The following is a 25,056-nucleotide window of genomic DNA, read 5'->3' as shown; positions in this document are numbered from 1 at the left end:
ATACACAAGTCTCTATTGTACCATATACTACTTGTAACCTTCTTCAAATCCCACTGATATGCTTCTTACTCATTCCTTAATTACTTTCTTACTTACATCTTGGATATGATACAATGCATTACATATATCAATCCACTTGATTACCTTATGGATTTGGCAACAATACCAAATTCATCATAATTCATAAAGTCAACCCATTGCTATGACTCAGGTTTAGAAGACAAAATCAGTGCATATTGATCACTTTGAGTAGCACAAACTCAGTTAGCACTATGTCAGAGCTAGCTATGTCAATTTTATTATCATCTAAATAATAGTTTATAATTGATTTTGTTCAAAATAAGTGATTTACATAATAACTTTTAAGATTGGGAAATCAACATTTTTATGATATTTGATGAGTTTATTTAAAATTATGGAACATCAAAGAGAGAAATATGAAATAAGAAAATGTGTTAAAATTAGATAATTGTCACTATTGTTGTCATTTAAGAAATAGAGAAGGGTGCATATTCACACAAATATTATCTTCCATATGAATAATTAAATTTAAATATATAAATAAAAATTAAGACAATATATAAATAATAAGAAGGAAAGATTAGAGAAACAATTGATAGGTCCAATATGTCAAACCCTATATTCATTGGTATCAATTTACCTTTATGTATGAAAAACCTAATGCATTGTTACTTGAAAATAATAATCTACTATTTTTCCTTAGAAATTTGAATTTCAAAATGAATATAGATTTTTCCAAAAACATTCAACTATGTTTTAAACTAAATTCATTAAATATCATACAATTAATGTGGAGACTATTTTGTGAATCAATACATTCATATGATTTTTAATGTTGGTAGAAGTGCATGTAAAAGTGCAAACTTTTAACATCTAAAGATCAATGAAAAGTATGTAACATTTGAAGATGGTTAGTTTAATAGCCTTAAATAGTTGTACCATTAGTTAGATCTTAGTGAGCCACCATAATTGTTGGTCTCAAGTTTTGTCACCATATTTTTTTAATGAAAATAAAAAGAATGAAATTATAATATTTGTGTGTCATGTATATTCTTGGCATGCTTTAAAGATATTGTCAATTTTGTGTGGTTTTCTTATTATGATATTAGATATCTAGATGATTGCTTAAAGATATTAGGACCTAATTTATATCAAAGGTTTGAGGTAGATTTTATAATTTTTAGCCCATTGGTTAATAATAAGATCAATAATGAGTATAGTGCTAGAGGGCTTATAGGGCTTTCCTTAATCATCACACACTAAGGGAAAAAATAATCTTAGAAAAAAAAGCCAACTTTGATAATTTAACACTTTTAACCTAGATATCAAGCCATAGTGTTTGATGTTTAAGTCTTCCAGTTTATAGCATATCATCTTGAAGAATTTTTATTATTTTTTGGCAATATTGAATCATTACCTAGAAGAATACACTCCAATAGTTTTGTGGACCCCAATACAAAATAAATGGATCTCTCATGATCATTATACTACATCTATAAATTGAGAAAGAATTATTTTCAAGAAGAAAAGGTGTGCCAGAAATCTGATCAATCTTATGGTTTGGATATACAAGTTGGACTTAATGGTAGACAAGAAGTATGTAGCTTGTTTTTAAAACCTAATATCACAATAATTAGATCAAAGTAAATGATATAAACATTAATTTTATGCTTGTCAATACAAGGAGGGGAAATTTCATTAAAAAACTCTGTTTCATTTTTATAATCAAGCCTTAAAGGTGAAACACTCATTGTGCATTCACGATTATTTCTTTAAGTTGTGATACTTAGTATAGTGCAAATTGATATGATTGAATAAAGTATTATATTTGTGTCTGTCAATTATCTTTTCTATGTTTTTTCTTTTAATTTTATTTTTGTGTGCTTTCTTATACTTCATTTATGTGTTTAAAATTTAGTTATTTATATGACATATAGATTTCACATATGTTCACTTTTCTCTTGTTTTAGTATCACTTATTTTGAGATTATAAAAATTATGTACAAATATTTGTATGAAAATAATAAATTTTAGAATTGATTTCTTGGCTAATATAGTGGGCTTTTATCTTGTATTTTTGTCATTTTCTTCATTAAACTAAAATGTTTGAATATCATACAAAAAGTTGTCATCCTTAATCCTAGAGATTATAACACAAATTGTGACTCATAAATAGAATCTCCCTTGTTGCCACAAAGAAGTACAAGAAAGTGCAAAATTTAAAATCAATAATAACCAATTACCAATTTACTAATAATTAATGTTAAGATATAATTTTGGTAATGACATGGTGTGTTGTTTAAATCATGACTTTTTGGTTCTTGTTACCAACTACCAGGGTGTCATTGGTGTATGCTCATGTTGGGGATGAAATTATTTGTTTGTAGTTTGATTAAGTTTGTCACCTAATTTTTTGTCAACCCAAAATTTAAAAAACATCTTGGTCATTTTCCCTTTAAACACAAAATCTTTAGAAACCTTAACTTTCATGTTTATCCAATCTAAAAACTCAACTCTTGTACATTGGGATCTTCAAACACTAACTTTCATGGTTAATTTTTCCAAACTCTAAATTTAATGTCTAGAAATCCAAAACCTTTACATTTTTTCATGAAATTTACTAAAACTTAAACTTTTTCATTTTGAAAAGCCTAAACCCCAATATTTGTGTCAGGTCCTGAATTTGTGACTTTCGAATTTTGACTATTGTTATCATTTCTTCATGAATCCTAAATAAAAATGAAGATTCCAATATCCAAGGGTAGAAATATCTTCTCCACTTGTAAGATTTTTCAATTGATAGGTAGAACTTTGTATCAAACAAGCTAAAGGAGCTATCAAGGTGTTTCGTTGATCATAATTTTATTCAATTTACAAAGAGCACCAAAGGGAAGTCTCTTGTTGCACATTACTAATTCCTGATAAATGGGGGGCAAAAATGTTAAGCATGTGAATAAAAACTAGGTGTTCAAAGGGTATAGGTATACTCAATTTGTACTCTTCTCATCATTTGTCTTGGATCATGGAAGTGTACTCAATGTACTGTTGTATTTTCCTTTCCCATATTTTAGTCTTTCAAGGGTGACCTTTATTTTTCTCATGGACTCTCAGTTTGCATGGAATACATGACTTGGTAACATGTGGCACTATCATCCTCATAATCACCAACATATTAGGTCTTCTAACATAATTTTCTTCTATGCGATCATGATTGTAGCTTGTTTCATGTACATATTTAATCATCGTATTGGCCTTGAATGCAACAAATTTCATATTAGATTCAATCTAAATAGAAATGTTATACAAAGTGTTCTACTTGTATGCAATATCTATATTGTAAATTTTTTAAAATATTATTATTAAACATATCCCAAAATCACCAAAATTTCAAGTAGATCAATCATAGAATAAAAAACATGTTAACTCTCTAATGACCTTTTATATGATATATTAAAAGTTTCTATTTTATACAAAAGGAAAAAATTGTTGGTCTAGGATTTAATAACAACTTCTATCATAGATTTGACTTTTTGATTGCACAGTATACTTGAAAAAATATTAAATATAACATGATGGTAATGAGAAGCTTCAATCTTGATGCTTGAATTACTAACTTGAACCAAAAATTTTGGGACACTTCAAAATTGTCAAAACTAGGTCATCTATTGAGTTTGATCTTATCTATTTGATTCTAATGACTAATTAAAATGTAAGTATGTTGAATCTCCATATTCCTCTTCCCATAAAACATACACACCTTTAGAAGTGGGTATCTAGATCATGTATACAAGAAAATTAGCCTAATTCATGAGTCATATTAGTGTGAGTCATAACCTACATTCTATTACACTTTAATACACTAAAGTCTCTAATGGGATTACATCATCACAAATTTATCACATCCATTTATATCTCTTGCTTGGTATGGATTCAAATGTCTTTGAAGATCATTGATGCATTCAATAAGTCCTTGAGTAAAGAAAAGGTGGGAAGCTAGTTGCTTTATTTCATAGTATCTATATTGTTTGATTTTAAACATTAGTTTTTGATACCGTCGACTTTCTATCATAGGGGAAGTCTGCAAGAATCTGTAGTGCCTACCCCTAGTTCGCATTTCTGTTATTTTTGTCGAACTCTTTTAGGCTAATTTTATGTTTAATGATTAGTAGTATTGTTTGGTGATTATCAGATATTGTCTTAGATTCAGTTGATTTTTACTCTATATTTCATATATGCATGATGATTATACAATGTTTTTAGATATTGATGGTTTATTATCACATGTGTTTTCTTATGGATACTTACCCCATACTTGCATGTGTATGGTGTGCATGGTTATTTTCTTTATGTATGGCGTTTCTGATGTGGTTAAGAAAGGGAGTCGTAGTCACCTGCTAGTCGGGATCTACATGATGCACCACTTCCTGCCATTGCCTGTTTAGCTTAGAATATTGTGTCTGTACATGCATGGATTTTATGCAGGTTGCAAGTACTGGGTATCGACTTCCCTGAATTGCCAGGATGAGCGTACCCTATCGCATTATCTCAATGGTAAGAGAGGGGAGATAAATCTTAAGTCCAAATCCTAAACCCTTTAGCCATTTGTCCTAATTGAAAATTTGGACAAGTATCTAGTCAAGTACCCTCTGAATGCGTCGGATGACGTTAATTCATGATTATAACCCTTTTGTTTGATTTGGTATGTGTTTTTCTATGATGGGTTTTCATATGTTGTTTTATGAGTCTTTGATGTATTTTCTATTAATTAAATCTAATTAAAAGATTAATTAATGAGTTAATTTAATGAAAATTATTATGACATTTTAATATTTAATTATATTTAATTAATTGAGAAATTAATTAAATAAAAAGAATTAAATTTGGAGATAAAAGTTAAAAGTTTAAATTTAGAACGTGATAATATTTATTTAATTTAATAATAATATATTTAGAGTTCATTTTTAAATAAATGCTAAATTATTATTGTTATTTAAGTTAATAAATATTTATCAATTAAGTTTCTAAAAATAAAATTAAAAGTGAAAAGATATTCAATTATTAAAAATATTTTAGTTCTCATGATATGTGCATGAGATTAAAATAATAGAAATTAAATTAAAATATAAAATAAGAATAATAATGTTATTTTAATTTCATAAAGTGTGCATGAGATTAAAGTAATAAATTTTATTTTTTTTAAAAGTCAAGTGAAAATTAAATAAAGTTATTTAAAAATTCATTTAACGTGCTTAAAAAGATAATTTTAGAGTTGAGTCTAGTAAGCACGGAGTTCTCTTGAGTGAATGTACAGTTAGTTCCCCCGATTTAAGGAGAGAGAACCCTTTATTACTAATTGAAGGTTGATTTTGATGACATGAGTTGTAGACACAAATTTTGGACACAAATTTTAGACACAAATTTTGGGAAACGAATTGGGACGGGAATTTGGAAGCAAATCTTCTCACAATTCTTAAGTGGTCGTGTGTTAGCATCAGGTTCAGGTAGGGTCTTGTGTTTTGATTACTGATTGAATTATGCAAGTTGATATTCCTGTCTACTTTGTGTTTGTAAGAACTTATCTTCTCGAATGTGTCAGTTTTTCATTCTGGATCTTTTGCTATTTGATTTATCTAAAAAAAACTATTTAGGAAATCTTGTTTTACAACTGAAAGAAATTAGAATTAAATCGAGATTTGGGTTTGAATTATAATGGAGTAAAGAGAATTAATCGGGGAGAGTTTTGAGATTTGAAAAAAATAAAAATAAAAAAATTTTAGATTGGAAATTTAAAAAAGGTTGGTTGTAATTTCCTACCAGATTAATGTTGTAAAATAATTATAAAAATATATATACATAAGAAATTTTATGCGAGGATGGTATTTAATTTGATTAAACTTTATTTATAGAAAGTATTAATTAAAGAAAATACATGATGATTTCATTAAAAAAAATATGTATATATATTTAAATGAAAATTTTAAAACTATATATATATATATATATATATATATATATATATATATATATATATATACCTTTTTATACAATAGGTGATGGAGTTGTTTTTAATGTTTAAATTAAACATAAATTAATAAAAAATTAGACAAACAATAATAATAATAAATAAAAATATATATATGAATCTCCTCACCTTTATGATAGGTACAGCAGTGGGGCCCTTTTCATTATAAAGCGTAGGATTGAAAGTTATAAAGTTTTTAATTATTAAAATTTTATTATTATTATTAATAAATTTGTTAATAGTCTTTAATATTATTAATTTGAATTTAGTTTTTATTAAATCGCATACGTTATGTAAAGTATGTTAAAGTTTCATAAACCTTTATTAATACTTTAGTAAAGTAACATTTCATAAAGTTTATTAATAATTTATCTTAAAGTAAGATATGTTTAGAGTTTTATAAACTTTTATTATTATTTTAATTAAAGTAGTTTGTTAATAGTTTTATATAGATTTTAGTTATTATTTTAATTTATAATATTATTAATAATAAAGTTTATTAATATTAATTAATTAATTTAATAATACTTATTTAATAAATTTAATAATAAATAAATATTATTAATTAAAGATTCTTTTTAAATAGTTGTATTCATTAATGACTAATTTGTAATGCTAAATATTAATTTACGTGAATGCGAACATAATTATTAATTGATTAATTAAAGATAAATTAATTAAGTTTAATTAATAATTGAAATTAATTTAATGGAGTTTAAAATTACTATTAATAATTAATAATATTGGTTATAGTTATTCTAATAAATTGTTATTTCTATAACTTAAGCAAATGAATGGTTATCCTCCAATTATTCTTTCAAGGAATTGATTTTTATAAAGAGGGTAACTTCATATATTTTTGAGTCAAATAAATGGACGACTTGTAGATTTAACAGATAATTTGTAAGAGCAAATTATGAGACATATTTGATTGAAACCTTACTGAAAACCGAAAACCTTACTTTTAATTCAACAACGTGTTTTCTAAATCAAACCAAAACTTTGATATTTTCTATTTCTGTCTATGTTCTTTTGGGGTTTTGGGGTTGACTTAGTGTTGGCTAGTCTTAGGTTGTTACCAGAGGCTCAGGGTTATGTGATTGTGGTGATATGATGATTTGTTCTCGATCTTTCTAAACCCAACCATGGTGATTTGTTAGTATGCTCTATGACATGACTATATTTACTGGTTGTTATTGCTTTCCAGTTTCCTTGTGGGAAGCTGAGGTGTATGTATTTGAGATACCTAACTTAACCATTTTTGAGTCTCGATCAGTATATTTAATTTGCCTTCCAGTCGCTTTGAGAGGACTGAGATGTTTTGGATGGTTTGCTCTTGACGATGTCATGTTGTGACATGTTTTGACTTGACCATTTTGGAGTCTTCGATCAGTATTGTGATTTACTATTGGGATACTTTCTAGTTGCTCATTGGAGAACCATTGGATATTGTGATTTATCATTGATGCCTATAGTTGCTGATAGAGAACTGTTGTGATCATATGATTATTATTTGATGCTTATCAGTTGCTCATGAAGAACTGATGTAATTATTGTGGCTTATCTTTTATGATGTTTTTCAGTCGCTTGTATAGGACTGAGGTGATTTTATTATGATTCTTTGATTTGTGATTTCATGAGCCTAGGGTAGGTTATCTATGTGTAGAGTCAGGAAGTGGCTTGCAATGGGGGTCGGGGCCCTAAGTGGCTGCCTGGAGAAACCCATTGTAAGTTATTTTAATAAGTGAAAACATTTACACTAAATGAGAGAAAATGAACCTAACAAGATAATTGTATGTTCTCTCCCATGCCTTGAGTGCTAATATAGGCTAGGATGGGGTAGAGAGAACACTTGGTTTTGACCTTGCATTCCGTGGTATGCCAAGTCAATATGAGAGGATACTAGTGGCCGCAGGGATCATTAGGGACCTAGGATCCCTAAGGGATTGCTCAGGTATCTTCTACGTGACTTTTGCGATGACACTTTCCCGCTTGCATAGTAGATTTCCTATGTGTGTCTTTGTGGTGCCTCTGGGTCTAGATGTCGATCTATGTGTTAGAACCTTTGAGTTAGTATACTTTTATGATTTCCTGGACTTGGAGAGTATTTGTTTTATGTGATTTGATATCTTGTTTGGGACTTGAGACTATCTCCTCAGCGCGGTGGGAGTGGACCATTTAGGTTCCACACGGTCGGGTGGTAGTGCTTTTACTCTTACCATTAAGATCCGTCCATAGTCACTGTGGCTGGAGCTTCTTGGTTTACTTGTTTATCAAGATTAGATGATGTTGTATACTTATGCTTTATTCTAGTATGTTAGATTTCTTTATGCATATGTTGTAGCATGTTTAGATGTGACATCCCTATTATGATAGTACCGATGATCTCTTTGGTGGCGTGGGATGTTACGCATGGGGGATGGCTAGGGCCCACGATGGTCTAATGATGCCATTAACGGTTGGGAGGAACCATGCATTTAGTTAGTTTCATTTTATGATGTTATACCTTTATGATTGATGGATGTATCATGTATGGTATATGGTTTCGTTTATTTTACTGTACTTTGTATCATGGATTCTTGGAGGATGATGTATCTTTATTTCTACTTATGTATATTCTTTTAGCCTTTCATTACCTGTGACATGTACAGTGGATGATTGAGCATTCCGAATTCATTTGCCAAGAGGCATTCAGAACAACTGTATATTAAATGGACATTGGACTTTCTTATTATTCTTTCATGTGGATGTGGTAGTTGTTAGACTTAGAATTAATTAAATTTAAATGTGACTCGATGTCTTGGGATCCTTAAGGAATGTAACCTGTTATGTATGTTTGTTGATGATTACATGTTATTGCTTCCACTACTATGTGTTTAATGTGAATGATCTATCTTTATCACTTTTTAAAAAAAAAATGTTTAGCAAACCTAGTAAAACTTTAGGTTAATTCTTTTGGATCCCTTGGCGAGGCATTACAGACTCAAACAAATTTATTAGTAGCACCAATTTATCAATATCCTAAACAAACAAACTTATTTAACCCCACAAACAACAAAATAAGAAGCATAATATTATAAATAAATCACACAAATGAATGCATACAAATTGAACAATATTTCAAGCTTTTGTTGCTTCTCTTCATTCATATGAGGGATTGCACTTAGTTGTGAATCAACACCTTGACTACAAACTCAGAGAAATAATCAAAGATGTGATTCAAACAATAGCAAAATGATAGCAAATTGACAGAGGTTCGATGTGAAAGTGAGTGATGAAATTGTGAGATAGGAAGGTTCTTTATATAGATTTTTTGGAAATCCATAAACAATTAAGATTGATTTAGGAAAATCATTATCAATGTACAAGGATGAAAGAAATTGGAGAGATAATTGGAAAGTTTACAATTTTAAACTGAAATACAAAGAGGATTGAATCTAAGATATTTTTAATGTTTGGAGAGATAAAATTTCAAAAACTGGAACTAGAAACTTTGAAATCATTTTCGAATTTGGGATTTTCAGAAGGAAAAAAAATCAATTTATGAGGATTTTCTAATTTTTTAGAAATCACAATTCCTCATAATTTTGATTTTCCAAATTTTTAGAAGATTTAATTGAATTAAAAATTCAATTAAATTCAAAAGAGGATACTACTTGAAAATAAATAAAATTAAATGGAAATTAATCGAAATTAAAATTGAAACAAACAAAGATGAAATTAAATTAAATTCAAAATTTAATTTAAAGAAGATGAATAAAATAGTTGATTTAAATAATTAATAATTACTATTTAAATTATAGGAAATTGAATTTAATATATTGATAATGATTAATTAATCAAAGATTAAATAATTAAATAAAATTAATTATTTAATTAAATTAGAGAATGATTAGATAATTATTTTTTATTGAGAATACATATAGTAATATTTTCATTTTTAGCAAATAGTAAAAGGACATTTAATGTAATGCCCTATTAGGGAACCTAAGAGAAATTAACCTAAAATGTTACTAAGTTTGCTAAAAAAATTTCTTTGAAAGAGTAAAACAATCAAAAGATAACATAGCAGAAGCAATAACTCACATACATACATAAGCAATACAATAACGATTACATCTCTCAAGGGTTCCATTACATTGAATCACACACATAAATTTTAATAAGATTTAATCTGACAAGTGCACAAAGTCCATGTCATAGAATAACCTTAGGTACAAAATCACATGAAAGAATATACAAGTTCATAAGATGCCACACATAACCAAAATGCATAGTCATCACCTACACATGTTGCAAGGTATGAAATGCTAAAAGAATATGCATCGTGATAAGATACAACATCCCATAGGATCTCAAATAATCAAAGTACAATATCACATAGCTAAATCCTAATAGCAATATCACAATTTGATTTGTGGAAATTATCTCCTACTTATCAATTGATGAGCTTAAGGGGCTTTCTTATTAATGGTTCATAAGGCACAACACTTGGTGAAGGTTTTGCAAATGGGTTGCAAGCTTTGGGTTTAACCATGGAGGAAAGTTCATAGTTAAGCACGCTCAGGTTGGAGTAGTACTAAGATAGGTGACCTCCTGGGAAGTCTCGGTGCTTCACCCCTGTGAGCATCACCTAGATCCAATTAGTGCCAAGTGGTCCATTTATTCTCATGAGAGATGGATTCATGTTGAATCACTACTCATGAAACATGGGTCAATAAGTTTGACTCAAAATCACATAGTTAAATCCTAATAGCAATATCACAAAGTACAATATACCAAAATATGACCATGGAACATAATCACAAGATCAAAAGAATAGAGTAATTGCACAAGGTACATCCAGTTGTTGGATCTCAATGGTATAAGAAACACTGCCACCTCACCACAAAGAACCTAAATGGACCACTTTCACAGTGCTAAGGAGATAATTCTCAAGTCCCATATGGATAACAATCCAAAGATCCTAACAAGAATCTAGGTCAAGGAATCCTAATAGTAGTCTATCTCAAAGGTACCAAGTACACAAGTAACATCTAATCCCATAGGCAACAAAGAAACATAGGAAACTTGATATGTATATGGGCAAGTGTCATCACATGAGTCAACTCTAAGGTTACCTTGGTAGTCTCTCTGGACCCAGACCCCCTAGTGACTCTATGTGGCATTAGTGTCCTTTCTTATAGATAAGGCATGCTAACTAAGCAAGGTTGTAGCCAAACATACTCTCTACTCCCATCCTAGCTTGTTCTAGCGCAAGAGGCATGGGCAAGGTAATACACTGACTCTTGTTAATTTATTTTAACCCAATTAATGAAAGGTTATCTCTTATTAATGCTACTTACAATGGCTTACCTAGGGAACCTCTTTAGTGCTCTAAGCTCCATTGTAAACCACTTCCAAACATACATGTAGATAACCTACCCTAAGCTCATAAAATAATATCTCATAAATCACAATAACCACATCAGTACTACACAAGCAACTGGAAAGCACCAATAGATAACTGATCAACCCTTAAAGGTTATATTACAAAGATCACAACACATGAGCTTATATAACTGAACTGGTTCTCACCATAGAAACATGTGAATACATCAAAATGTTTGGGAATGAAATAATCGTGACTAAACAACATCACATAAAGACATCATAAAAAATCACTTCCCAAGCCTCTAGTAAAACATACCTAACTAGTCAAAATACAAGGTTTCCCCAAAAAACCCATCACAAGATAAAACACAAAACCTCAACAGGTATATAAATAAGTGTAGTAAATCAACCATTTTTATTTTTGTTATAATTTCATAAAAAATGATTCGAAACAAAGTTCAAGTTTTTGTTTGTAAAAAATTTCCACTAGATAAGGTTCTAAGTTTAGTTCGATCATAAAGCCCTTCCCAATTTTTGTATTTTAAAAGAACCCCTTCATAATAAAACTATGTTTTTATTTCATTCCTATTAATAATCATTATTATTCTTTTAAAATTATATATATATCACTTTAAAACTATTAATTAATGAAACTAAATATCATAACAACATTAACTACTAATTACATTTTTTAAAAAAAATTAACGTTAATTAACTAAAATTAAATTTAATATTATTAAATACTTATTTAAATTTAAATTATATTATATTTAATAACTATTATTTATATTATTATATATATATATATATATATATATATATATATATATATATATATATATATATATATATATATATATATATATATATATATATATATATATATATATATATATATTTTAAATAACATATTAAAAAGATAAAATTAAAAACAACTTAACTCAATATATTTTTAAGGCCTGAAGGCTAGTTACAATAATAGCCCATGAGGATGCCCAACAACACTCATGACTGATATGAAACATGTGAGGTTGCTTAGCAACACTCACGACTACTAAGGTGGCATAAGTTACTGCTAGTAGCTCTCACGACTGCATACAGTAGTGTGAGACGTTGTTGCGCTCACAGCCGCAAAGCAAAGGGGGATGGGGAGGTGGTGGTCCCTACCTCTCATCAATATATATTTTTTAATTTTTCTTTTTTAAACCCTTCTTTCCAAAAATAAAGCCCCATTACTAAAATATATTAAATTATCACAGCATTAAATATTGTGGAAATTTTCATATGACATAAGAGGCAATAGATATAGTGATATCATGGATTATATCCATCTTGTTGTAACAATAACAGTTATGTAATATTTCTATTGGGGTATGCCCCTTTCATGTTGCAATAATAAAGGACCACGATCTCAGGCAAGACTGGAGGTTTTCTTCTCCGTTCTTTCCTACCAGTGCTTGTTTGAACAGAGACATTATGTTGTATGCTATTTATCTTAATTAATATAATCAAGGCTTCGGTCGTTTATCGATCAAAAAATATATATTGTGGTAATTTAATTAATGTAAATGTATTTTATTTATAGACTCTTATCAAATAACCTAATAGGGGGAGTAATTCAAATAATCAAACTTGCTCAATTCAATTCTAGTTTTCGTTTTCAAACCCTAGCTTTATTTTTGTTTTCTAAAATCAAATCTTCTAATGAAGGTTTCAAATTGTAATCTTCACAAAAAAATTTAAATCAAGAACAATCCATTTTCCAACAAGGGTTTTAATTTAAAATACATTTTTCATAAACAAAAATTGATATAACATGCACAAAGAAGACAAAAGTTCTTCAAGAAATTTACTACAATTAATTCTACAAAATTCCTACCTCAATTTGATGCTACAATCCGACAAAAGCTCAATGATTTCAAAAATCTCTGTCTCCTAGATCCTTCAGAAATATCTTGTCTTTCAATCTCAAAAAAATGCTCCTCCAAAACTTGTGTGTAGAAATGAGCTTGAATCTCATAATAAAGAGTTTAACTCTACCTGGGGTTTCTAGTTTATGAACATGGAAAGGCCTCTTCTTTTATTATTCTAATTTGTTTAATTCCTTGTGCACTTTTTGCTTTTAATTATAATAAACTTTGTTTAAATTATTCTCACTTCTTCTTTTTTAAATAAGAAGATGATTTTAAAAAAAATATTTATTAATTTAACTAATAATAATATTTAAAGTCCATTATTTAAATGCAACTTCTAAATTTATTATTATTAAATTAAATAAATATAATTACACCAAATTTAGTCTTTTAAATAAATCTTTAAATTTATTTCTTCATTTAATTAATTTCTCAATTAATTAAGTATAATAAAATTGATTATTCTTTATTAACAAATTGTTTAATTATATCATTTAATAATCTCTTTGGTTTATTTAATTATATCAAAAAATCAGAGTAGACCCACAAACTCAAAAAAGAAAAGTCGTCTAAAAGACAAAGTATGAATCAAACTCAAAGGTTAAAAATCTTGAATTTACATCACTTTGATGAATTCAGAAAGGTAAATAAATTATATACCTGTCCTATATTTTAGGACAATTGGCTTAGGTTTAAGATTTGGACTTGAGAACTATCTCCCCTCTTTTACCATTGAGATATTGTGATAGGGCATGCTTATCCTAGCAATTCAAAGAAGTCGATGCCCGGTACCTGCAATCTACATAAAAGCCAAACATGTACATATGCATATATATCTTAAACTAAAAAGGTAATGGTAGGGAGTGGTACATCATGTAGATCCCAACTAGGAGGTAACTACAACTCCCTTGCTCAACTACATCAAATACGTCAAACATAAAGTAAAACATACATGTGCACCATACACATGCAAGTATGAGGTAAGTGACCATAAAACCACATACAAATCATCCATATAATTGTCATTGTGAAAGCCACTAAAATCACCATAGGAAGTATATAAAATATCAACATCGAAAGAATAATCATGAACCCATCAAATATTCGAGTATAAAGTAGCTCATCAAATATATAATCCAAACATGTAAATAGTATCAACCAAATCAAGTAAACAAGTACCACTAAATCACATCACATAACCATGAAAGCTAGCCTAAAAGAATTTGGCAATATAACATAAATGCAAACTAGGGGTAGGCACTGCATTTAAAATGTATTTAGAAGTGTTGTGATGTGAATAATTTAGTTAAAGATAATTTAATATTATAAGTAAAAGAGTTAAGCTTGATTATTTGTATTGAAGTAATTTAATTAAGATTGTAAATATTTACATGCATTGAACTATTTTGATCTCACACAAGTACTTTAACTTTAAAAAATGATGTCAAATGAAAATATTGAAAAAAAAAATTAAACACATTTCTAACTTTATCATAAGTTTACCAATGATTGAACTATAAACTTAATTATAATATTATATTAGATAAACTTAAATTAATTAATTAATTTTTAAAAAATTATATGCAATCCAATTAAAAATACAACTAATTACATAACTTACAACTACAATTAACTACATAATTAAAAGGCATGTCCTAGCCACTATGTGACACTTTTTTATAGATTAAGTAAGAACATGCTTTCTTTTTCAATAGAAAAGGAAAATATTAGTTTGGAAATTTTCTAAAGTTCTTCCTCCCAAGAACTAGCTAGGACTCAAATTGGATCTTAAGGGATCTTGTAAAACTATTACTTGCTTTGTATTGGTCGTAACCGAGAAGGCCTTACAACTCGACATATTGCATGTAATCAATTGATTTATGAATAAAGAGTTGAGTTTGGTATCAGATCATGTATCTTGTATTGTGTTTCCGCTGTGTAGTTAGTTTTTAGGGGGCTAGGACATCTCCTTTGGGGATTCTCCTGCCTTGCACTACGTTAGGTGGTATAAGAGAAAAGGTGTTCACGAGTGTGTAAATAGATCGCCGACTATGAGGCAATTTGCACGAGGACTTGTGGTGAAGATTATCTGATCAAAATTGGATTTGGTTGATCTTGTTGGAGCATGATTGCAAAGAGTTTGTATACTTTGTATTGCAAATCTATATTCTTGGACTTGTGATTTGTTCCTAGTTGTTCGTACGAGGTGGTAGGTTGCGATTTGACTTGCAAACAATTTGGGTTTGTCACAACATGCATGGGAAGGATTTTTTGTAGAGGGTTTGTGAATATCTTGGAAGATTGGACCTTGGGATGATTTTAGATCCCTGTAATGTGGTGGAGACAAAGATTTCAGAGGTGTTTTCTCGAACGGATGTTGCTTTGTCTAATCAAGTTAAGGGATTGTTGAGTTTCACAGAGATTTTATGGAGCTGGAGTGTATCGATACAAAAGAGAGTTGTCTGGCTAGTTGAAAGAATTTTTTGAGAATAAAGAGGGCATGGAAAGCTCGATGTGTAGGTTGGTTTTGTTGATCAATTTATGGAGTCTAATGTGAAACCTGTAGAGCAACTTCTGGTTGTTGTTGAAGAGGTTCCTAACTTGCTGATGTTGGGATGGAGATTTATTTTCATGATTAGTTAGTTGAGCCTGATGTGGAAATTACAAAGCTCTTGGTTGTGGATAATTAGGTTTCTATTGGTGATGGTTTATATGTTGTAGAGAATCTTGTTGTGAGCAATGAAATCGTTGATGATGAGAGTTTGGCATATTTTATTAAGGAATTAAATATTGCTATTGATGCGAATTTAGTTTTGGATCTACATGTTGTTGTTGCAGATGTGGAGTTTGATGCTCTTGTCACTAAGATGGATTGTGGTGATAAGTTGCAAACCCTATTTGTTGGTTACTTTGTTGTTCAATTTATTCATGTGATCAAATATTTTGATTGGTTGGTCATAGATTTGCTAAGGAGGAATTGGTTGATGGACTTGTTCATTTTCTTGGCTTTGTTGATTGGCAAGCCTTGGGTAAAGATGGAGTGGAAGTCTAGTCCTCATGAAGAAACAAAGTGTGGGACACACTTTTCTTTGTACCCTACGAGTCTGATGCAATGGAATCAAAGGTTCCTAAATATTTTAGCATTTTTGATGGAGGACTAGAGATGCTCAGTCATCTTAGTGATCTTTCTCAATTGTAGGCTTGACTGAATGGGCACGATGAGGAAGCTTGGTGTTTGGTTAAGGAAGTGTTTCTCGATCATTATTGAGTATAGTGTTGATCGACTAACTAGGTTGTTGAAGAAGCTCAACGATGCTTATAGTGGTGCTTAGTCATTGGAGGAGCTTGATGATGCTTATTGTAACTCAACAGTTGAAGTAGCTCGACAATGCTTGGTGTGATCGGCTTATATTGGGTTGCTTGGGGTGTTTTCTAACCCTCAGTAATGTGGTTTTCCAATTGGAGTTCTTCTGGATTAGATTGGCTGACTTGACATATTTAATGCAAGTAGCATATGATCATGACATGGAGCAATTGTGGGAGTTTGTGTGGACCTATGTGTGGTCTTGGTTATCTCTCCTATGTGCATTTAATTAGTGTTATAAACTTGGGGGCTTGTCCTAAGTATTTTCATGTGGTTATCATGGGTTAACACGAGGGTTAACATTTTGTATTTAATGTTCATTGTAAGTTGACTTGTGGCTTAAATATGCATTTAATGCAAGGGTTTATTTAATTTGTAATTTTCTAGGCCAACCTATGGCTTAGTTGGGTATAAGTAGGGAGTTTAGGTGGAATCTTAGATTCATTGATTCAAGGGAGTGAGTCATTATTTAGTTCAACATGCAGTAGTTGAGAGGCGCAAATTTGAGAATAGCTAGTAGCTGTGCCTTGGGAAACAAGGAGATTGCTTGGTGGCTTGTGAGCACAAGTTTAGATCTTGTGGGAGGTTTCTACTAGAGTGATGTTGTGTTATAGATCTAGACTAGCTAGGGCTTGGATTGGATCTTAAGGAAACTTGCAAAACTATTACTTTCTTTATATTGGTCATAACCGGAAAGGCCTTATAGCCTGGCACATTGCATGTAATAAGTTAATTTATGAATAAAGAGTTGAGTTTGGTACTAGATCATGTATCTTGTGTTGTGTTTCTGATGTGTGGTTTATTGTTGGGGGGCTAGGAGATCTCCTTTAGGGATTCTCCTACCTTGTGCTACGTTAGAAAGTAACAAGGATAAAGGGTCGATCAACAAGCATGGCACAAAACCATCTAGGTAGTTATAAAAAACAAGGGGTAGCTAGTAATACTCAACTTTAATAACTATCACCAAGCATGACAAGATCTCAGTCGTTCACATGTAAAAGAGGCTCCAAGGTTTAGTGGACAAAGAATGTTTTAGAGAAAAAAATCAAGGAAGCAAGTAACAAGGATAAAGGGTCAATCAACAAGCATGGTATAAAACCCTCTAGTTAGTTGTAAGAAACAAGGGGTAGTTAGTAATACACAACTTGAACAATTATGAGTAGCCTAAAGGCCATATAAGTTGATAAAGAGCCTCGACAAACAACTTAAATGACCAGGAGCCTATTGTACGAAATCAACTTGAAAATAGAGCAAAAGTGAACAAGACCTTAGGTGTAGAGTTTTAGGGCCCAAACGAAATGGTTTTCTGAAAGGGGTTAAGAATTTTCTATAATCAAGGATTTCCTTCAAAGTGGTAATGATTGGATCTACATATCAATCTATGACCTCATTAAGGTCTTCAAATATCTCTTCCACAACTAAAAGTGTTTTCCCAAGTTGAAGGAAGCTAGCAAAATTCTTATGGTATTTTTCTCCATTCACAATTCTCTTTAAACATATATATGAAGCATTTAATGAGGCTAAATAAAAGAAAAGAAATTAACACTCTAAATAAGAACCAAAGCTCTAGGGAGAGGTGTGCAAATATTGATGTCCACCAAAATTTGTGCAAAGGTAGAGAGACCCATATTTGTCCTAGTCTCATCAACCTTTATGAAATGATCAATAGAGATGCCAATGGCCTCAATACAAGAGTTCTCAAAATTTGAAGGGGAAGATAGGGGAATCGAAACCAAATTATATGAGCAATAAGTAATTTTGTGAGAGGATTAAATGAATCTATCTAATATTTGGTTGAGAGAGGAAGTCTCCCAAACTAGCAACTTGGTTAGCCCCAAATTCCATTCTTCATAAGAAGTAAAAAGAGCAATAAAAATTCCCTTTGCACAAGGGAAAGCTTTATATTATAAGGGACCAAGGCTCTCCACTAATTTATTACCTAGTGATAGAGGTCTAGAAGAGAAAGCCAAAAGACAACAAATCTGCAAACCAACCTGCAATGTGGGTAGAAATCTACTTTTTTTTACCACATCTAGACCATACACCACCACAGGAGATGTCTTGACACATAAAGCGATTGAGAGTTCTCCTTCAAGAGAACAACAAAAACAATTGAGGGATACCTTGGGTGAACAGACTCATTCATACTCCTAGCAAATTGAGTACTAAGTCTCTAAGAAGAATGCCTATTGAGCATTGCTTCAATAACCATTGTTATTATGCCCTTTAATATTAACTATCATTTAATTATCATCATCACAATTAACTAAGTTGTCTATTTTATTAAACTAATAAACTCGTTATGATCTTTTCAATTTCTTTTTTGATATTTTAATTTATCAAAATAATAAACTTATTATTATATTCTCATAAGGTCAAAATAGAATATTTCTAATAACCAATTAAAGTTCAATCTTTGATCAACCTCGACCATCCAACTGAATCTATCAATTCATTCCTTCATCTCCATTTTGATCATCCATCTTTGTGCAAAATAACTCTCATCATTTTATCACTAAAATGTCACTAATGTTATGTTTTGTTGCTAAAATATATAATTTAGATCTAGAATGCGTATATTAAATTCTTATTGTAATTTTTTATAATATGTATGATGTGATTTGAGAATAGTTGAAATTGGAGTCAACTAATGGTAATGCAATTGAGTTCTTTTGAGATGCAATACTATTTTTTACAATAAAAATTAACTTAATATTCATAAATATACAACTTTTGTTAAGAGAATAGTACTGATTTCTACTTATGTTCCAATTAGTGCACATGATTTTGCAAATTAAAAAGTGTAGGAAAAAAGTATATATGAGGAAATTGTGGTTCAATAATTTGTAGTTAAATTAGTTGTGTAAGTTTATTGGTATAAGTAGTGCACCATTATTAGGGCACGTGTGCAGAAGTATTGGATCAATTACCCATTTTTTTGTTGTTAAAGCAAACAAGACAATATGTTTTGGATGACACTTTGAAATGACTCACTTTTTAACCCTTTGACATATAAAAAATCTCACCAACCTTATCTTTATTGTACTGGAAAGTTAAAATAATAGTTATAGGTAGTTAGAGGAAGATACCAGTAGTGAATCAAGGTCCAATGGAGATTCACTCACTATTAAACATTGAATTCTCTAGTAGTAGATAATTTATATACCAATAGTTGGTCAATTTTCTATCTTTTGTGATCCATGATTAATTCATTTGTGCACCACTAGATTTATGAGCCACTATTGGTATTGAATGAATATTTATTGGTGCAATAGTGGTGAACACTTCTTTTGGACCACTTTTTGACCCTTTCATGCATAACATGTCCTATAGAGTGCATCGTTATTGGTGAGAATTAGAAACCTTAGTTTTAAGCACCTAAGTCACATATGAGAACAACAACAACAAAAAATAAGGAAAATTCGACGTAATTTGGTATCTCAATAAAGCCCGCGAAGTTAGCTATAACCACTACTAGGTTTCTTCCCCTAAATTGTATAAGAAGACAACCAAAAAAATTTCAAAATCCAATATATCAATTAGAATTTCTAAATTTTTCACAATTTATTTTATTTTCTATTACAAAATATACAGATTAGAAAGTTGATGAAAATCAATTGAAAATTTGAAACAATACATTTGTACGAAAGATAGCTGCATCCAGTCTATCTAAAAACAATCATGAAAACTAAGACAAACGATTGAAACATTAATTCATTCAAATCTTAATACTTTGAAAAACGAATTGTTGGTGTTGTGCATCATTTAATACCAGTACAAACTCATGAAATAAGAGAGAAATTGTCAAACTAAACCACTATTATTAACTCTAAATAGCTGGGAACACAATATAAAGCGAGATAACGACGGGATTTGTTTTCGAGTCCATGACACTCCACCCATTTGGAAAATGATGCACCCACATGGGGTTGATAATGTCAACAGAGTTCGATTGATAGAAACATCACCCAGAATGTGAGTTACACAATGTAAGCACACCCATTTCCAGCGTTAAAGATTGACTTTTGGTATGACCAATTTAATTGCATCTAAAGTGGTGGACTTTATTGGAAAAGCCTATCCAAAGGCGAGAATTTGAGAAAGCTGAAGCATGAATAATGTGTGATCTCTGGATCAATGGTCAAACACTAAAGAACAGTGAAGCAGGCGATTTACTCTATTCCCACATAAGACCCACAAGTTGAGGGGTGGGAAAAAAAGATGATTTTTTTTTTGTCCTTGCGTGCTATATACAGGCATTTGCACAGGCTGCAGGCAAATCCATTGCGTACAAGTTAACTGTTATGATGTCACCCATTAATGAGATCACCATGACTTCACTACCTTGTCAGCAGTTATAAATGGACATGACAGTTGTACTAGTTTGCAAGTTGGGATCCTTATAAAAGATCCCCTTCAGTTTCAGATGATGAATAAGAAGACTTCCTTACAAAAAAGTCCCTTCCCTTCCCTTTCTTTGGTTTTCAAATATAAGTGGGGTAAAGATACTTAAGATTTCAAAGGATGAATGAAGGACTTTCTTATAAAAGAACTCTCCTTCCTTTCCTTTCCCTGGTTCAAATTTGGAAAGTAATACACGTTTTCAGAGGATGAATTGCAGGAGGTTCTTATAAAAGAACTCCCTTTTCATTCATTTCCCTTGCTCAAACATGGGAAATAATATTTGAGTTTTCTGAGGATGAATAGCAGGAGGTTCTTATAAAAGAATTCCATTTTCAAATATATTTGAGCTTTCAGAAGATGAATAACAGGATTGAGTTTGTGAAACCACGCAGGGTAGATAAGGTGGTGTTAGCAAGGGAGCAATATGAGGGAGATGGAGCCATTGTCAGGCGCAGTATTGGCAGGTACCAACTTAACATTATCAGATTTCTACAATCCATTTGAAATATGTCAATTTTATTTCTAGATTCGATTATATAAGTTTTTTAGCATCAACATTTTGGATCACACTCTGTGATCCATCATCAGAATGAGAGAATGCAAGAATAAAAATTAAGTTTTTAGACCAACTTCATTATGTACCAATTTCAGTGCACAGAGATTGTAAGGGAAACTTTTGAAATCCCCTCTTCATTTGTTGTTGTCACAGCTCAGAGTTGAAATTTTTGGACCCCTTTCTGTTTCTGGATGAATTCTCAGGTTGCTTCAGCTCTTACTTTGCCCAAAGCTTTGTTAACATGTATGGTTGATAGTTATTATTAATCTAAGAATTCAAATATGTGTGGGTGTTGCAGTAAGTGCTCCTGCTGGATTTCCAGACCATCCTCACAGAGGTATATTGTGTCTGCCCTGTTTTGACTTCTTCAAGGCCACAATATCAGCTACCACCAATTATTTGACAAGATGCTTCCTCTACTGAAATGTAGACTTGTTTATTTTTGGGCAGGCTTTGAGACCGTGACATACATGCTGGAGGTACAAATCTTGTTGCTGTTTAATTAGATGACATAAAAATTTCATGGTATTTTTCATCAATGTTTCGAATCACACCCTCCGATTAATTATCAGATTGGAATGGCAAGAGACAAGATATTGATCACAATGAGTCTATGAGATAACAGGAAAAGAGAAAATATATTCCCAATACCATATAAGAGAGAAAATTGCTTTTCCAGAGAGTATATGATTTCAAAATTTAAGGCATATACTCTTTCATAATCTATGCACAAGATTGATAGGTAGGTAGATTTGTATGTTTTAAAAATAGAATGTAAATATTCTGCCCAGAGCCCAACCAATTGTAAGAGTTTTAAGATGGAGTTAGGACAGGGATGACAGCACCTGGAGTGAATTCAAAGGTACCCATTGTCCAGCTATGTTTGGCGTGTATCTTTTGACTAAGTTTCCCTGTTTTAACTACAGTGACATGCCCACTGAAGCCATATATGAGTTGTCCGTATTGCAAAATTCAACTTGAAAACGTCAACTTTAGTGGAAGACACTCCATTCTGTTTTGAAGGCACATAAAAGATGGGCCACTTACATTGGCTCTAACGTAAGGATTTCAATCATACGAATTTTAAACTAATAATATATTTCTGTTGCCTATCAGTTCCTTGAAACAAAAGCAGTAGGAGTCCCACCCAAAAGAAAATCCTCTTTTCATTAGTAGCACAAGTAAAAGCAATGAAAATAGCTTAAACTGCAATTCCCTCCGTAAACATCTCTATCTCACAGAATAAAATACACAGAAATGCCCCCATGTTATAGTCAAGTGATGAATGAAAGAGACTTTTTTCACAGCTGATGGCAGGATGAATGTCCTTTATCATTAAATGTTGACTCTTCATCATCCCTTCCTAAAAAAAATGTATATCATTCCTATATATATGTGATGGGCTGACCCACTGAGGGGAAGATGTGCCCATTAAGAGACATTGATACGTTTTCTATGCAGGGAGCTATGACTCATGAGGACTTTGCAGGGCATAAGGGTACCATCAAGGCTGGTGATCTACAGGTATGGAACTTCTCAATAATATCACTACCACCACCATTATAGCTGACCTTGTTTGTTATGATGGTAATTTATTGCTATGGAATCTGTAGTGGATGACCGCAGGGCGAGGGATAGTCCATTCTGAAATGCCAGCTGAGGTAGGATTGCAACATGGTTTGCAGTTGTGGGTTAATCTTGCTGCCAAAGATAAAATGTGAGTGGCACTACTTTCACATTCAATTGGTAGAACTCTGGGGAGCCAACTACTAAGTGGTATACTAATTAGTATTTCGTGGGTTGTGGATAGGATTCAACCCAAATATCAAGAAATTCAAGGGAAAGACGTAACCAAAGCTGAGAGAGATGGAGTTAAGGTGAGTGTAATAGCAGGAGAAGCTTTGGGCACCAAATCTGCAGTGTTTACCAGGACTCCCACCATGTATTTGGACTTCAGGTTGGAGGCAGAATCTGTGCTTCATCAGGCTATTCCAGAGTTTTGGAATGCATTTGTGTATGTCTTAGAAGGTGAAGCTAGCTTTGGTGCTCCCAATTCACCAGCAGTAGGTGCTCATCACACACTCTTATTGAGCAGTGGTGACGGGTTGAGTGTGTGGAATAACAATGTGAATAACATGCCCTGCAGGTTTGTACTGATTGCAGGGCAGCCATTAAATGAACCAGTGGTCCAACATGGGCCCTTTGTTATGAATTCCAGAGAACAGATTATTCAAGCATTTCAAGACTATGAGCTTGGCAGAAATGGATTTGAGAGAGCTCCTATCTAGCATTCTTATATGGTTGAAGACAGCCCAATATGATAAAAAAACTTTTGATTCTGATGCTCTCTCTGTCCACACTCAACCAGGGTTTCATTCCATTTAACTTCAATCTGTCCTCTACAATGGGCATAGTTGGCTCTCATTCTATCTCCCTATACTGCATAATATGCCATATCTCTCTTCCCAGCAGGAAAATTCCTTCTATTTTCTATTGTTTAAAGCTTGAAAGGCCAATTGCTATCATTTCAGTGTCAACTAAAACTGGCAGCTGCATGTTGCAATGGCCATTTATGCCTAAGTAATTGTGTAACCTACCAGTCATTTATGTGTAATCTAAATTTTCTTAAAACGAATGAATAAATAAATGAGTTTTAATGGCATTCAGTAGACTCATAAGTCTATGGAAGCAAGGTTAACATCACTAACAATTTTAGGCTCTTTTCATTGTTCTGTTATGGATCTTGATCAAGAAGCCCACAGTAGACTGAAGCCTTGCCTCTTCAAATATCTCATTTAGCTGCTCACCTTCAAATTTTCCTTATATTGCGTACAAATATCTGCATATGTTGCAAACTGAAAGATGAAGTGTCATTCAGCTTTCACTACCCCTTTATTGCAGACAAGACAAGTTCTTTTATCCTACTCCTTAGGGACTGTCTGTCTACCTCACTTCTAAGATGGTGGGATTGTTAGCCATCATATTTCCCGTTGCACCAAAAGAACAACCCGTTAACACCCAATACAACCACACAACATATAGAACACTGGAAGCGATTAAGCCACATTACAAATCTGAAAGGGGAACATTGGTGGTTAGTCCAACAATCCCCCCTCAGCATTACCTTGAGGAAATTCGAACCTGTGACTAAGCTCTGATACCACTCATTAGCTTTCATTTTATTCGTTGTGCCAAAATATCAACCAATTGATTCCCGATACAACCACACGACCTACAGAACACAAGAGGTGGTTAAGCTAACTCAAATAAAGTTTGCCACGTGCAGCAATCATTTATTTACTACTGTTGAAACATTAACTCCAACATTCCCAAACAAATTAACTCCCTTCAAACATCACAGTTTTTCTTCTTCAATTTTATCATATCCTATTTTTCTTTCCAT

At 31.5% G+C, this 25,056-nt stretch overlaps 1 protein-coding gene across 2 annotated transcripts; it reads left to right on the top strand.

The window, feature by feature from the left end:
* Positions 1-21,081: 21,081 nt before the first annotated feature.
* On the top strand, positions 21,082-24,315 carry LOC149557238 (pirin-like protein). Of its 2 annotated transcripts, XM_089831954.1 has the most exons (8): positions 21,082-21,317; positions 21,490-21,561; positions 21,807-21,856; positions 21,952-21,990; positions 22,104-22,132; positions 23,115-23,177; positions 23,267-23,370; positions 23,464-24,315. In XM_089831954.1, exons 1-8 carry the CDS (start codon positions 21,304-21,306, stop codon positions 23,939-23,941), a joined length of 849 nt encoding a protein of 282 aa, XP_089688080.1. In that variant the 5' UTR covers positions 21,082-21,303; the 3' UTR covers positions 23,942-24,315. The 2 variants fall into 2 exon arrangements, with proteins under 2 accessions (XP_089688080.1, XP_089688078.1); XM_089831952.1 differs by lacking the exon at positions 21,082-21,317 and having other exon boundaries at positions 21,320-21,561.
* The last annotated feature ends 741 nt before the right edge of the window (positions 24,316-25,056 follow it).

The sequence above is a fragment of the Cupressus sempervirens genome, chromosome 5 (genome assembly GCF_028749045.1).
Source record: "Cupressus sempervirens isolate cs-2001-9-10 chromosome 5, ASM2874904v1, whole genome shotgun sequence".
NCBI classification, from domain to species: domain Eukaryota; kingdom Viridiplantae; phylum Streptophyta; class Pinopsida; order Cupressales; family Cupressaceae; genus Cupressus; species Cupressus sempervirens.
Note: the sequence above shows the minus strand (reverse complement) of the source record. Positions and strands in the feature narration are given on the sequence as shown.

Excerpts from the sequence above, each read along its gene's own strand:
- LOC149557238 (XM_089831952.1), top strand. The coding sequence starts at position 21,455 with ATGAATAACAGGATTGAGTTTGTGAAACCACGCAGGGTAGATAAGGTG. Across the intron at positions 21,562-21,806 it reads GTCAGGCGCAGTATTGGCAG|CTCAGAGTTGAAATTTTTGG; the intron begins GTACCAACTTAA and ends TTGTTGTCACAG. Across the intron at positions 21,857-21,951 it reads GTTTCTGGATGAATTCTCAG|TAAGTGCTCCTGCTGGATTT; the intron begins GTTGCTTCAGCT and ends TGGGTGTTGCAG.